Raw genomic sequence first — 14,861 nt, 5'->3', positions numbered from 1 at the left:
ATCCTCACTGGAGGTCTCTGCTATTTTTATTTTTTAACGGTCGTGGTTTTAAATATTGGGCTGTTCTATAAAAGCAGGTTAAACGCTGCTTGCTCCGGGCCTTTCTCCACTGAAACCCCCTCAAGGCTGGGTGCTAGCAAACTCCCACCCACCCCATAGATTGTGAATGTAAAAAACTGGTCTTGAAGAATGGAGAAGGGATTTCCCCACTGCTGCTGCCTCATCAAAATGTTATCCCCCTCCCCTGAGTGGTGGTATTTTGTGTCCTGGTGTGGGGGGAGGGGTTCTTAGCTACTTTTAGATTTATTATAATAAAGAGACATTTAAATATTAAGAATGTTTTTGTCTTTAAAATGGGGTGATAGGGAAGGGGTCTAGTTGGCCAGCTCGGCTGAGGGGCTGTGGCATGAGTGAGGACAAAAGCAAGCTACAGGCTGGCCAGTCCCATCTGGGTCAATTTCTGGGGGGCTGGTAGGTGGGGGAAGAAGCAGTCATGTTTTTGGAGCTGCCCAAGGAGTTTGCAGGGAGCAGGGTGGCCCTTGCTTCTCGGCACTGAGCCAGGAATGGCCAAAGTCCTACCCCTCTGGCCACACGGCCTGACACCCCTTCCTGTGTGTCCCTGCTTCCCATCATGCACTGGGCCTTGTCTACATCTGTTCTTCAGTCCCAGACTGCCCTGCGTGGTGTCAACTCACTTAAACCCTCACAATGCACTGGGAGTTCAGGGATGCCCATGTCGCTCCTTCCCACAATGCACTGGGAGTTCAGGGATGCCCATGTCGCTCCTTCCCACAATGCACTGGGAGTTCAGGGATGCCCATGTCGCTCCTTCCCACAATGCACTGGGGGGGAGGGTCGGGGACGCCCATGTCGCTCCTTCCCATAATGCACTGGGGGGGAAAGGTCGGGGACGCCCATGTCGCTCCTTCCCACAATGCACTGGGGGGGAAAGGTCGGGGACGCCCATGTCGCTCCTTCCCACAATGCACCGGGGGGGAAGGTCGGGGACGCCCATGTCGCTCCTTCCCACAATGCACCGGGGGGGAAGGTCGGGGACGCCCATGTCGCTCCTTCCCACAATGCACTGGGGGGGAGGGTCGGGGATGCCCATGTCGCTCCTTCCCACAATGCACTGGGAGTTCAGGAATGCCCATGTCGCTCCTTCCCATAATGCACTGGGGGGGAAAGGTCGGGGACGCCCATGTCGCTCCTTCCCACAATGCACTGGGGGGGAAGGTCGGGGACGCCCATGTCGCTCCTTCCCACAATGCACCGGGCGCCGCCCATTTTTCGCCAGGCCCCGCCCACAATGCACCGCGCGGCGGCCCGCCTGCCCCCGGCCCGGCCCGGCCCCTGGCCCCGGAGGGCGCTGTGCGGGGAGGCCCCGGCGCTGGTGCGGGCCTCGGGCCCGGGCGTGGCGCGGCGGCTGCGGGGCCAGGCGGGGGTGCGGCCCGGCTTCCTCAGCGGCCCCGAGGAGGCGGCGCTGGGCCAAGAGGTGGAGCCGCAGCTGCGCCGCCGCCGCTACCAGTTCGACCATTGGGACGGGGTGAGCCGGGGGCGGGGCTCGGAGAAAGGGGCGGGGCTTGGGTGGGGCTGGGAGCTGGGGGCGGGGCTTGGAGAAGGGGCGGAGCTTAGGTGAGGTTGAGAGCCGGGGGCGGGGCTTGGAGAAAGGGGCGGGGCTTGGATGGGGCTGGGAGCCGGGGGCGAGGCTTGGAGAAGGGGCGGAGCCTATGTTAGGCTGGGGGCGGGGCTTAGAGAAGGGGCGGTGATTACGTTAGGCTGGGGGCCGGGGGCGGGGCTTGGAGAACGGGCGGGGCTTAGGTGAGGCTGAGAGCCGGGGGCGGGGCTTGGGATGGAGACCTTGGGGTGGGGCTGGGGGGCTGGGCTATGGGGAGAACTGGGGGGGGCTGTGGGGGGGTCAGGGAGCTCAGCTGGAGGAGTGCGGCTGGGAGGAGCTGGGTGTTTGGGGAGGGAGGCCGGTTCTGAAGCGAGCTCAGTGTTGGTAGTTGGGAGGCTGGGCTCTGGGGGGGTGTGGGTTGGGGAGGGAACATGGGGGCTGGGCTCCCAGGGGTGGGAGGGAGCTAGTGGGTGTCAGGGGCCTTTGGGCATTATTGGGGGGGAGGTGGGATTCTGGGCGAAGGGGAGTTTGGGGGGTTCCTTGTTTGCTCCAAGCTGGGGTCTGGCTGCCCGGGCAGCGCTGTGTGCTCTGAAGAGGGAACCTTGGGGGGCTGACGGGGGGCTGAGCTGCCCTTGTGTGGGGGCTCTGCCTGGGTATTTGGGGGGTTGTCCTTGACGTCTGTGGTCTTAGCGGGTCTAAGTCGAGCACGTGCTTCTTGGGGGAGAGGAGGCTCGTGGTGGAGAAAGGGAAGCAAGCTGGTTATGGGGTGGGAATGGCTTCTCCGGGCCCGGGGCTCCTCTGGGGGGAGGGTGTCTTGGGGATGGGGGCAGGGGGCAGGCAGCTGGTGGCCTTACAGGGGAGTGGCTGGCTCGCAGCCGGACACCCAGTTGTTGAGATGCCCTGATGTGGGGAGGGGCTGGGCACGTGAAGGGTGGACGTTGGCTCGCTGGGCATAGGGGTGTGGGGAACAGAGCGAATTCCCTACCATAGGGATGGGGGGTGCTGCAGAGGGCTCATGGGAGGCCAGTGCAGGAGTGGGCTGATACGGCTCAGATTGGCCCCAGGTTTTGGATAAAGATGGGCCCAGAGGAGCATCCCTCGTCAATTGGGAGTTGGGCTGACCTGGGCACAGGACAAAGCCGAGGTGCTCCAATCCGTTACCATGGCGTTCTCTCATCCAGGCCATTCATGGCTTCCGGGAAACAGAGATAGCCCAGTGGAGCGAGGAGAGCCGGGAAATCTTGCAGCGGGTCCGGGATGAGGCCTTCCCGCCAGGGATGTCGCAGCTCTCGCTGGTCCACGTCCTCGACCTGGATAAAAGCGGCTACATCAAACCTCACATAGACAGCGTCAAGGTGAAGCTGCGGGGCTCAAATGTGACCTGGTTGGAGGGAGCTGAGGCTGGAGGATTGAAGGGGCTGGGGGTAGAAAACAGAGACTTTGGCTTTATCCGTCAGCCAGAGCACCTTGGGCTTCATCGTTCATCCTAAGCCGCATACGGGCAAGTCAGTGCTGGGAAGCGAAACCTTTGTTCTGTAGGATCGGGGTGGGTGGCTCAGCGGGCGGGTGGGGGGCGCTCTCTTCTCTGAGCTAGTGCCCTGGTGTGGTGCTAGGGGAGGCGGGTGGGTGGCTTGGTAGGGGGCGCTCCCCTGATCCATACTGACCCCAGCATGATATCATGGGTTGCTCTTTGGTGTGAAGGATAAAAGCAAAGGCAGGACTGCTTGGCAGTGATGATCTCAGGGTTTTTTTCAAACTCCCCCCCCCCCCCCCCCCCAAATAATGCCCAAAGGCTCCTAGCTCAGAGCTGACATCCCAGGGTATCCCCACATCCTGGCCTAACTCCAGCTTAGGTCAATCGTTGGCTCTTGCTAACTTTCCCTGCGGTTTCATTTTGGATCTGTGATTCTTCACTCCCTGTCCTAAAACTGCCCTGTGTTGCTGTTCGCTGGTAAGCAGCTGCAGCGTGCCACCCCAGAGGTGGTCACGTTCGCTAGCGGCATTACTGGCATTTATCATTATTTTTCTTCCCACGTTAGTTTTGTGGCTGCACAATTGCGGGGCTGTCCTTGCTGTCCTCCAGTGTGATGCGGCTGGTCAGCGAGCAGAACCCAGAGGACTGGATGGACCTGTTGCTGCCGCGCCGCTCGCTGTACATCCTCAGGTAACGTGGCCCATCGGGTGAGGGTGTGGCAAGACCTAGACGTGACGGCGCCTCGTCTCTGCCGGCAGAGGCAGGGTGCGCCTGGTTCTGTAGAACTTTGTGAGAGGTGCCAAAGGAGGTGCCGTATGAGAGGAGTTAGTTTCAGGGGGGACATTGTTAATAATACCTAGGTCCTGTAGAGCTCATACCAGCAGCACGTCTCAGAGGGCTTTACCAAGGAGCTCAGTATAATTATCCCCCTTTTACAGATGGGGAAACTGAGGCACGGAGCAGAGAAGTGACGTACCCAAGGTCACCCAGCAGGCCAGTGGCAGAGCCAGAAACAGAACCCAGGTCTCCTGACTCCAGTCTCTACCCACTAGGCTGCAATGCCTCCCTTAGTGGCAGCTGGGAGTGGAGACTGGGCACTCTGATTTCAGTCTCAGCGCAGAGGCCGAGGACTGAATGTGCCATGGACACCGAACTCACCCTTAGAGGTTCTATGTAAGGCCCATTTTTGGCCCATCCCCATAGTATCTGAGGACTGTATTTATCCTCACAACCCCCTGTGGGACAGACCTGGGCTTTTATACCCAGTGTACGGCTGGGGAAACTGAGGCACAAAGACTAAGCAACTTGCCCGTGGTCTCATAGGGAGTCTGTGGCAGAGCAGGGTGGGCCTCCCTAGTCATATGTTATAGAGGCCAGTGGCTCTTGGGCTGAGTCAGACTTCCTCTCTCCCCTCCTTTCACAGAGGCCCGGCTCGCTATGAGTTCACCCACGAGATCCTCAAAGACGAGGAGTCCTTTTTTGACGGGCAGAAGATCCCCCGAGAGAGGAGGATTTCCGTCATCTGCAGGAACCTGCCTATCCTGCCAGCTCCTACGTAGGCCAGGCTAGAGACACTAGTGGAGCTGTGGGATTGGAAACAGCCTTCCTCCCCTCTCCAGGCTGGGGCAGAGCTGAATGTTTTCATTTGATTTGGTTGATGCTTTTGCTCCAGCCTGCTCAAAGGGACCTGTCTGTGGAGGTTTGTAGCCAAGACTAAACCAAGGGACTTCTCCCCTCATCACACAGCCATGGAGGGATCTGCGGACGTGTGTACCCTCGACAACCACCCAGGTGCGTACTGTGTAATCAGCAGTGCAATTAATTAATGAATGACTTAATGCGCTGTATTGACTACCCACAGGGCAAGGGAAGCTGCATAGTCCATGTTAAACCCAACAAGTAAAATCTAAAATAGAAATATCTCCCCGTGATCTTCGTTACGGGGCCTGCGGTGACTTTAACCACAGCAGGTAAATAGAATTCAGAAGTGTGCTGTTTTTGTTTGTTTTTAAAGGGAACCGCTGGTGAATTTTGGCGAATTTCCCTCATTAAAAATAATTTATTTGAACGCGTACCTTTTTTCAGAAGTTGTTATTAATCATTTTTGTTACAGGGCGTAAAGGCCAGCTGCAAACAGGGCCCCATTGTGGTCCGCCTAAGGGACGACCCTGGGCTAGCTCAAAGGGAGTAATCCTTGCCCATCTGTCCCACAAAATAGCCACACGCCTTTTGATCAGTTTCATGGTTTTTATTAGTCTGAAATCACCATGTACATTTCAGCCGTTCCCAAGACATGCCTGAAAACGAGCAAACAAACACAATCCCCGACTCGCTACTAGCGGAAAGAAGCAAATAAATTAAAAAGGGACTCTAACAAGCTCAGGTCGGGAAGTGGCGGGAATGAGATCCCTGGCCCTCCCTGCCCTTAGTGGAAGAAACCAAATAAATAAATAACTTAGGAATCCATAAATATCTCTTGTATCGTCCAGCTCTCCCCCTGCACTTGCGTGTAGATGAGCCATGCACACCTCCTCCAGGCAGATTCTCGGTCTCAGATCCGCCAAGGTATTTAGGCTCCTAACTCCCATTGGTTTCAGTGGAAGTTAGGAGCCTAAATGCCTTTGAGGTTCCAGGCCTTAGCAAACAAGCTAGCATCTCAGTAATGCGAAGAAACAGGATGGGATTGGCGGCTGAGTGGAAGGAGGGGGTTGGCCTGGTGTTGTGAAGTGAACGCCGTTGTTGTTTTGATTGACGTCCCCGGTAGTGGTAGTAGCAGTTCCCTTCTCTCACCCCTAGAGGGAGCCCTTCAAGGGGCAAAAGTCATGGCCCCTGTCCTGTGGGATCTGTGGGGTGGAGTTTGGTCTTCTCTCAGGCTTTGGGTTCTAGGGTGTGGGAGGAAGAAACACAGACTGCTTTAACATTGGAGCTACGCGCACCCTGCTGACTCACCCTCCCGCCAGCAACATCAGCCCACGCAGGAGCAGGCAGAAGCCGAGAGCTTCTCCACCTCGTGCCACTGGTGGCTGTTGTCCAGGAAGGCCACGTCCTCGTAGTGCGTTGGCCGGCAGCAGGGGTCGCCAACGATCTTCTCCTCGCCCAGGGCCGGGATCTCACTCTTCTGGAGCAGCATGGAGAGCGTCAGGTCGTGGTTGGTGCGGGCCTTGGGGCAGCTCCCGCTGCAATACTTGAACAGGATGGTCTCCTCGGAGTCGTAGCCCAGGGCCAGGTCCTTGACGCGCAGGAGCAAACTCCGCAGCCGGCACTCCTGCCCCTCTGGGTGCTCCCACAAGCGGCTGCCAGCCAGCGGCCTCCGTTTCTGACGGCGCTTGGCCGGCCCGGGGGAGGCATAGGGCAGCAGGTTTCTAGGGTCATCCGGGACGTGCAGGGAAGGTCCCTTTGGCATGTGCGTCTCTGAAACAGAGAGAGACAGAGATCACGCCAAACGGGGGAGGGGTGCTGAAGGCACTGACCAGACCTGGAATCCCAAGTGCAATTCCACCCACCACCTCCTTGAGCAGGGTAGAGGGGAGCCCCTTTCCGGCTCAGACTGCACCTGTTGTGATCCGCCACCACTGGGCAAAGAGCAAGGGGAGAATCCCGTCTCCACTGCGTATCTCAACTACGGTGCTAAGTTCTGGACAAACTCAGCCCCAGGGAGATGGGGACACGTTGCAGGGAGCTCAGAGGAGCGCAGCAGCAGCAACCCAGGGGCTGCAGGGACTGAGTTAGAAGCCAAGGCTCCTTGGTGATGGAGCTTAGGTGAATAGCCACCATGAAGGGACAAGGACAGTCCTAGGGGTAGAGGAGCGAAGGTGATCTCGGCTGGCTGGCTGTGGCGCTAGAGAAGCTGGCGGAAGCCCCGTCCATGGGATCTTTTAAAATTGAGACGCGGCGCTGAGTTTTTTTGCACTGTCAGGTTTTAAGCGACTCAAACCATTGGGGAGGCCAGTGATTCTACAGGAGGCTACTCGGACCCTGCACGCAGCGATCCTGCGGTGGATGCAGGGGAGAAGTCAGAGGTTTTGTATTGTTAGGAGGGGAAGACGGGATCTGTTATACCCACGCTTCTAGCCCAGTATCCCCCCTGTGCTGTATCAGAGCAAGCCAGAGAGTCCCATATCCTCCCCCGTTGGTTCCAACCAATGGATGTCTAGATTCATATTCCCCCTTGTTCACACCAGTGGGTCCTATCGTCCTGTAGCCCTCCTGCATCCTATCAGAGCAATGGCCCATCGCATTTGGCCTCTTGACTCCAATCATGACCTGTGCTAGATGCTTCGGAGGAAGAGACTAAATCCACAATGGCTGGTGGTTTAATAATTGGACTGGGGGGGGGCAGGGACTACCTTCCTGACCCCCACTGTTGTTGCTCACCTCAAGCCCTGAAGCATGAGGATTGATGGACTTTGTACAGTTAATTGATGCCATTGATAGTGAACTGAGGGATGGGTTTAACCCCCTCTCCCCCTGCACAGATCTACCCAGACATTTCTTCCATGCTCCTCCCTTGCGGTATCTGAGTGCCGCCGCCTAGGGAGCGAGTGGATTTATAGCTGTGATTTCCCTCCTATCTACCAGACGATACGGCACATCTAGTGTGTGCAGGTCTTGCTGCTGCTCCGCTCTCGGTCTGCCGGTCTGATGGCTGGGGATAGAGAGCAGAGTCGCTCAGTCTAATCCAGTAATTTTCTGTGTATAACCCCCCCGCCATGCCACTAGCTAACCTCTTAGCTGGGATTGAGGGGCCCTGGGGGACTGAACCAAACTCTTCTCCCTGCCAGGAGGAAAATTCATCCCTCTGCTATCCACTCGACCGTGGGAGCGTAGAGGGTGTACTCAGGAGTTAGGATACTAGCTCACTAAGACCCAGGTTCAATTCCCGGTTCCACCACAGATTCCCCGTGTGACCTTAGCCTTCCCGTGCCTCAGTTTCCTCACGTGTGCAATGGGGATCATAGTGGTGCCCTGCCTCCCAGGCGTTCGTGGCGATAAATCTACTCACACGTGGGCGGTGCCCAGATGCCGCGGTGCTGCCGGATAAATGCCAGGCATCGATTGGTCTCCAGGGCTTGAGGCCGGTTTCCCTTAGCCCAGAAATCACTGGGGTCGGGGAGAGAACGGTACAAAAGGGGAGCCTCCCCCCCCCCCACCCTCGGCACTGCCCGGCCTGGGAATAGCACCGAAAGCGTCGCATACCTAGGAGTGCCCAGAGCAGGTCCCTGATGCTGGTACCCCGCTCTGGCTCTTCCATCACCATGGGCTTCTTGCCTTCCACTGGCTGGGAGACAGCGGGTCTGACCAGGAGGATGAGCGAGACGCTGCAGAGGAGCTGGGATGAATCCATCCTTCCCCAGTTAAGCCGGGTTGGCTTCTGAAAGGAAGGTGGCTCATCTCTCCTTTATATCCTCCTTGGGATGTCCCGGGGGGTTGGCAGGGCAGGCGTTAACCCTTCGCAACCCTTGAAACATTCCATGCTGGGCCAAATACAGGGCGGGTGGAAGGAGACTCATTCCCAGCAGAGTCTCTGGCGTTGGTGTCTTGATCCCTGCATTCGATCCGGTCTCTCTCTGGAGTCTTTGCCTCCGGACAGTAGAATGCTCGTGGGCCGAGCTGGCTAGGCGAGGAACTGCACCCGCTCAAGTCACCCCGGCCCCAGGTGGTTCGGCTGACAGCGACGTTGGATCGGTGGGGTTTGGGGAGCCGGGATGGGGTTAAATCCTCGTCTGAAAGGGTTAACCGAAAATCTTGGGGGAAAAAAAAAAAAAAAAAGCCCAGGATACTTGAATGGAAATTCCTGGATTTGATTACACCCAGCTCTGCTGTGCAAATACCTCGGGGGGGGGGGATGGAAGGGGGATTGTACATAAATTATAGGGTCGCGGCAGGGGTGGGCTAGGGTAAGACGTTGAGGCGGCTGGTAACAGACTGCTAGTAAAGCGTGAGTGCGCCTGGCCAGCCGGGCTGCCCAGGCCTGTGTCTGGCTGGCGAGACTGCCGGAAAGGGGGGACTCCTGGCCCTGGTGGATGGGATGGAGCCGGGATTTACTGGGCTTGACTTGGTTCCACGCTGCGGGTCAGGCAGGTTCCCCTCTCCTGGCTCTGCGAGGCAGCGAGACTCAGCCCCTTTCCCACGATGCAGCTCGGGGCAGTCGCCACGGACCACCCTCCAGTTGTGGGCCCAGAGGAGGCAGTGCGGGGCATCACGCTTCCCTGGCCAGAATTCCTCCCATGAGCACTTTGCCGGCTCTCCCTGATTCCAGGGCAGACCCTGGAAGGCCTCTGCAGCGCTCTCCTAAAAGTCACTGCGGCTCCCCCAGTGGGGTGCTGGCAGGATCAGGCCCTCGGCTCCCTGTGCTAGATAAAGAGGAGAGGACGAGATGGGCGGAAGCCCCTGCTAGGCACCCAAACCCCTTTGGCCCTAGGAGGTGGGGGCGCCCGATTGAGCTCTCCACATCCAGGCAGCCCTCAGGGTGACAAGTAGCCGGAGATCAGAAGGGGCCTATTTTTCAGGCCAGGCCACAATGTGGCTTTGGATGGGAAGCTAGAAGGCGGCTGTCCCGGGCGGCTTGGGGCCTACCTAGCACTGTGCCGGCTGCTCCCCGGAACCAACAGCTCGGCCCCCGCTAGACCCAGTGGCGAGCAGGTCACCTCCCCAGAGCTGTGTGCTTTGGGAGGAGCCTGTGCCCTGGTCCACTTAGATGCAGCTTCCATAAACTCTGGCGCCAGCCCAGCCTTGGGGGGCAGGGGCTCGAGGGCTTTCCCCTCTGCCTCTGTCTCCACCCCCAGCACAGAGAAAATCCCCCTTATGTCGCCTGCCCCATCCCCAGTGCCTACGCTGTGGCCTGCATGGGACTCAGCAACTGGGCTCCCCCATGCCACAGCCTCTAATGCTTCCGGCCTCAGCCCGATTTCCTTTGCCACCCTCTGCCCCAGGCTTGGCCCTGCACCCCAGTACCCCTTGTCCCACTTGGGGTTCCCACAGCCCTTAGACCAGCTGCTTGGACGCCTATTCCAGAGCTTAAATATCTCCGGAGTTGGAACGTTCCTGCTCCTCTCAAGGGAGATTTGTGACATATTAGGGAAACCTTTCTAACTCGCAGGGCAGGGAAGCTCTGGGGCTGCAGGATCCCCGTCACTGGAGGATTTCAAGAACCGGTTGGACGGACACCTGTCAGGGATGGTCTAGGTTTACACGGTCCTACCTCAGCGCCGTGGGGCTGGACTTCTCGAGGTCCCAGCCAGCCCCTCTGTTTCTAGGATTCTTGTTTGACCCATGTAGTCATACAAGGGAGGTGTCATTAAACCCAAAGGTCTGCCTGGGTCACTCGCCCAGCTCTGGGGTGGAGCACGGCAGCTGGTTCACAGCCACACAGCGATGCTGCTGGCCAGCGGGCAACTGCAGACGGCGATTACGGGGCTGGAGTGGAATGAGGAGCGGGGATTTTGGCCAGACACCAACTCTGCACGAAGGGTCTGGAGTCTTTAATGAGCCCACCTGCTCAGCAGGCCTCCGCTTCCCCCCGAGGGCTTCCTAGCACCGTCCTGAACCAGGCAAGCCTCTCCCTGCACCCCCGAGCAGCGGCGTCTGGGCCGACTCCCAGGAGAGTGCTCCGGACTCCACTCCCTGCAGCCAGCGCTGACTGAGACTAGAGGTTTCTAGCACAAGTCCCCCTTAACTAGCAGCCGCAGGGCCTCGGTCATCTCCGCGCGCCTTGGGTGGCAGCTGGACAGTCTCCCCTCCAAGTCCAGCCCTGGGTGGACGCTGCCTCGCTCAAGATCCACCGCAGAGCCCAGTGTGGGCTGGTGGCTCATGGGTAGGTCAGGGCCATGGGGACTCTCCCATCATGCCACGGCTGTGGGGCAGGTAGGAGCCCCGGGGATGGCACTCAGCTGCTTCCACTTGTGCCGGCGTTCCGGGAATGCCGAGGGAAAGGTCAGCAAAGGAGGAAGAAGAATCTGGGGGCGGAGGGGACGAGCAGCCGTCTGGTTCCCGGCTTAGTCCTGCCGCGTATGGAACATCTCCCTGGGCCGGGCCGAGGCAGGGGGATTGCACGCAGCGTCACGGGCCCCGGGGATAAATCAGTGCCGGCGCTGACAGGAGAGCACTCGGCGCCGTCTGGGACTGGGGCCGGGCGAGCGCATTCCTTCCACTCCTTCCTCCGCCGGCCGTGCCAATGGCGAGCAGGGCGGCAAAGCCAGGCCCCGCCAGGCAACACCCCAGAGGTGTCTGGACACCTGGGTTCTATTCCTGGCTCTAGGAGGGAGTGCTTGGAGGAGTGGGAGTCAGGACGCCTGAGTTCTCTTCCCAGCACCAAGGGGAAGTGGGGTCTAGTGTTTCCTAGTCTGTGACCTCCCTCCTCCTCAATCTTTCGCAGGGCTCTGGTTTTCAGAGCCCGGCTTCCCCACGGCTGCATAGGAAAAGGTGCCCCTCTGTCCAATGGTGATGCTGTCACCCACCAGCCCCCAGCGTCTAGGGATGCCAGTAACAATAAAGCATTTTGAACCCCTGAAAAACTAGACACAGGCGGGGAAGAGGGAAGCTCTGGTGGGTGAGGCTCTGTTACGTAATGAGGGGGCTGTACTTTGACTAGACTTCCCCTCTGGGCTGACTCCTGGGAGACTGAACTTTCCCGGTGGCTGGCCCGAAAGCCGGTGGAACTCACTGCTACTAGATACAGGCACGTCCGCAGGCCTCACCTTGGACAGAACCACAAGGAGAATTCAGCTCTTCCCACCCCATCTCTGACACCTTGGAGCCAAAGGTATTTCACGCCCATTAGTCTGGCCCTCAGAGCCCATTGCAATGGGGCCAGGCAACGCCTGTGGAGTAGGGGCTGTAATGGATGCTTGCACCAAGAAGTAAATACCCTGTTGGCAAGGGGGCTGCTGGGACACAGAGCAGGGCCAGCGCCAGCCCGAGCTATTCAGTAACACCCCACACACGGGCACTCGGTGGCCATGTGGGGCCAGAACCGCAAAGGTATTTAGGCACCTGATTCTGGGAGCTAGGCACCTAACTATCTGGGCTGCCAACATGGGGGGGGGGGGGGGGAGCTGGAAACTAGCTGCAGAGCCGGCAGCCAGACACCTCAGCCACCTCTGCCCACCGCTGGGCTCCGGGCGCCGAGGCAGCCCAGCTGGCCGCTGGCTCAGGTGTTCTAGCCTGGCCCGTCCCAGCGGGTTATTTTTAGCAGGGAGATCTGACGGGCCAGACGCCTGCTGGCGCAGTGCCCCCCCAGCCGGCAGGGCTAACGAGAGCAGCATGTGGGGAAAGGCGAGAGCAATGCGAGGAATGCCGGGGGCTGCGCCAAGGGCAGCCGGACTCATGGGGATAAATCACAGCTGGGTTTTCCTTTACGTGGAGGCGCAGGAACTGGCTGTGGCAGGGAGGGCGTGGGCCACATGAGCGTGTTTAATGTCACTCCGCAATGCTCAGCTGGAGGGGTGCACAGGGGTCCGGGCTGGGGCAATCTCCTGGCCCGGAGCACCATTGGACAGAGTGGGGAAACTGAGGCACCACAGGTGAAAGGGACTTGGCTGCACAGCAGCATCATGGCAGAGCCAGGACTGGGACCCTAACTTCCAGCCCCCCCACCCCCTCTAACCACGCAGCTTCGCACCCCTCCCAGAGCTGGTGCTAGAACCCAGGAGTCCCCACCCCCCAACCACCGGTCCAGGCCCTGTCACAGTCAGTGTGGTGGAGGGCCCCGTTCCATGGTAACTGGGGCAGGATTCACTGCCCCCCACCCCCGTTCTGCCATTGCTGGGATCAAGGAGGCAGCTGGCTTCCCCGTAGGCCCAACCCCACGGGGGCTGGCTGGTCGCTCCCTTCCCGCAGCACCAGCTGGGCAGTCACCTTGACTCTTTGCTCCTCTGCCTTCCTGGCAAGGCACCCACCCCCTGAGCTTTCAGAGCCGTGCTTCCTGCCCCACGGGCTCGGGGTCCGGGCCAGGCCAGGAACCAGGCAGGGTTGGGTTAACTGCCAGCCCCCGGGGCGGAGTGGGACGGCTGTGCCCACAGCCCAGACTCCGTTCCCTGCCTCTGCTTTGAGGCTGGCACGGCCCAGCTGACAGCTGCTCGCCCCTGGTGGCACAGACTCTCTTTTCGCCCACAGCAAGCGGGTGGAGGGGGAACTAAACTAGAGGGGGAGTCCAGGAACCGGCGCTGGTTCTGATCCAGCCGGGGGCAGGGGCAGAAGAAAGGGGGCAGCGGCTCCAGCCTGCCCCTAGGCAGGGAGAGTGGCTGGCTCTAGGGGGCAGGGAAGGGGACTGTTCATAGAACATTAGAGGTAGAAGGGACCAACCCCAACAAAATCAGCCCAGGCAGGGCTTTGGCAAGCCTGACGGTAAAAACCTCTAAGGAAGGAGATTCCCCCCGCTCCCCAGGGAACCCACTCCAGTGCTTCACCACCCTCCTTTCCCAGCTCAGGCATGATACCATCGGGGGGCGGTTCTACCAGCAACCCCTGGCTTTAGGGCCAGGGCTGCAGTCCCTTAATGGGCCCTGATTCAAGGGGCTTTTGGCCCCCTCTGGCAGCCAGAACCCACCAAGCCACCTTCATCCACCAGGGCAGGTGCCTCTACGTGCCAAATCCCAACCCAGCAATTAGGGCCCCCAGTGGCCCGTGACGTGACCCTAGGGTGCCCCATGCCGGGGACTCGGGCTGGGAGAGCTCGCCAAGCAGAGACGGGGTGAAGGAGCCGATCAATCACCCAGCGCCTCCGCTGGCCCGAACAGAGCGTCCACAGCCTCCCACCAGGGGCAAGGCCTGCAGGGTTTCCGGAGGAGCAGAGGAAAAATAATAAACAGCAGCCCGGGCAGGGCTGGGGATTGTTCTTTCCCGGGATGATAAATCAAGGCCGGTGGCTCCGAGACTTTTCCACGTCGGCTCAGCTCTTAATCCACTGGAAAACCAGCTCCGGCAGGCTGCGGCCTGCACTCTGCACCTAGGGGGAGCATTAAGATGTCCCCCCCTCAGGCCGAGGTCAGTCCAGGTGGAGGAGCAGCTGGCCTGGGCTGTTTTGCCCAGATGTCACCGACTCGAGTCCTGCGGGGCTCAGCAGCGAGTAGAAGTTGTGCTCACTGGTGAAACAAGTTGGCTGGATCTCAGCTGGCTTCCCGGGGTGGCCAGGAACTGCTCCGGCAGGCGGTTCCCCCTGGCTGGCTGAGCGCGCCAGCTCCTTTCAGAAGCCGGGCATGCTGGGGGCTGGGCTGCGGGTTTCAGAAATATGGCTGCCTCTGGGGTGGCAGCACCACAGGTCAAGGATTAGGGTCAGCCCGGACGTCAGCGCTGGCCGAGGAGGCTCCCCGGCCCACGGGCGATGCATGCACAGGGCCTGGCCCTCCATGGCGAGGGCTCAGCCCCGGTTGGATGAAGTCACCCCGGGCCTGGATTCCACGCTCGGCTTCACCATAAAAGGTGGCGGTGCTGGGCCAGGCCGGTGCCCACGCGTCGCCCCAGTGGGGGACGGCGAGCCGCTGGAATGCTCGCCCGAACCGCACAACATGGCTGGGGAATTAATCCCGGCATCTCAGGCATCCCGCAGAGCAGCCACTTCCGGGGGCAGCGGCGGAGACGGACACCGGGCTGCACCCAGCCGCTCCTCCCCAGGGCTGACTGAGCAGCAGAGGCCCTGCCCCGGCCGGACTCCAAGCGCTAGGGAATCGCCCCCGCTGTGGGGCAGGCAGAGAGCGTAAGCCCCTCTCAGAGCAGGACCCTGCCCCATGCAGCGCGTGCCCTCGGCGAATAACGAACCATCCCTGACGCAGG

General features: G+C 59.9%; 2 protein-coding genes across 2 annotated transcripts; one reads left to right on the top strand and one right to left on the bottom strand.

Moving 5' to 3' along the window:
- The first annotated feature begins 1,234 nt into the window (after positions 1 to 1,234).
- On the top strand, positions 1,235 to 5,166 carry ALKBH7 (alkB homolog 7). The gene is made up of 4 exons (XM_065576011.1): positions 1,235 to 1,546; positions 2,800 to 2,973; positions 3,658 to 3,782; positions 4,516 to 5,166. Exons 1-4 carry the CDS (start codon positions 1,250 to 1,252, stop codon positions 4,649 to 4,651), a joined length of 732 nt encoding a protein of 243 aa, XP_065432083.1. The 5' UTR covers positions 1,235 to 1,249; the 3' UTR covers positions 4,652 to 5,166.
- A 743-nt stretch (positions 5,167 to 5,909) lies between these two features.
- PSPN (persephin) lies at positions 5,910 to 8,587 on the bottom strand. Its single transcript, XM_005279556.4, has 2 exons — positions 8,289 to 8,587; positions 5,910 to 6,503 (listed from the first exon to the last, which is right to left on the bottom strand). Exons 1-2 carry the CDS (start codon positions 8,434 to 8,436, stop codon positions 6,058 to 6,060), a joined length of 594 nt encoding a protein of 197 aa, XP_005279613.1. The 5' UTR covers positions 8,437 to 8,587; the 3' UTR covers positions 5,910 to 6,057.
- Between the last annotated feature and the right edge of the window lie 6,274 nt (positions 8,588 to 14,861).

This window comes from Chrysemys picta, chromosome 22 (assembly GCF_011386835.1).
Source record: "Chrysemys picta bellii isolate R12L10 chromosome 22, ASM1138683v2, whole genome shotgun sequence".
In the NCBI taxonomy this organism is placed as follows: Eukaryota; Metazoa; Chordata; order Testudines; family Emydidae; genus Chrysemys; species Chrysemys picta.
The sequence above is the reverse complement of the archived record's forward strand: the minus strand, read 5'-3'. Positions and strand labels throughout refer to the sequence as shown.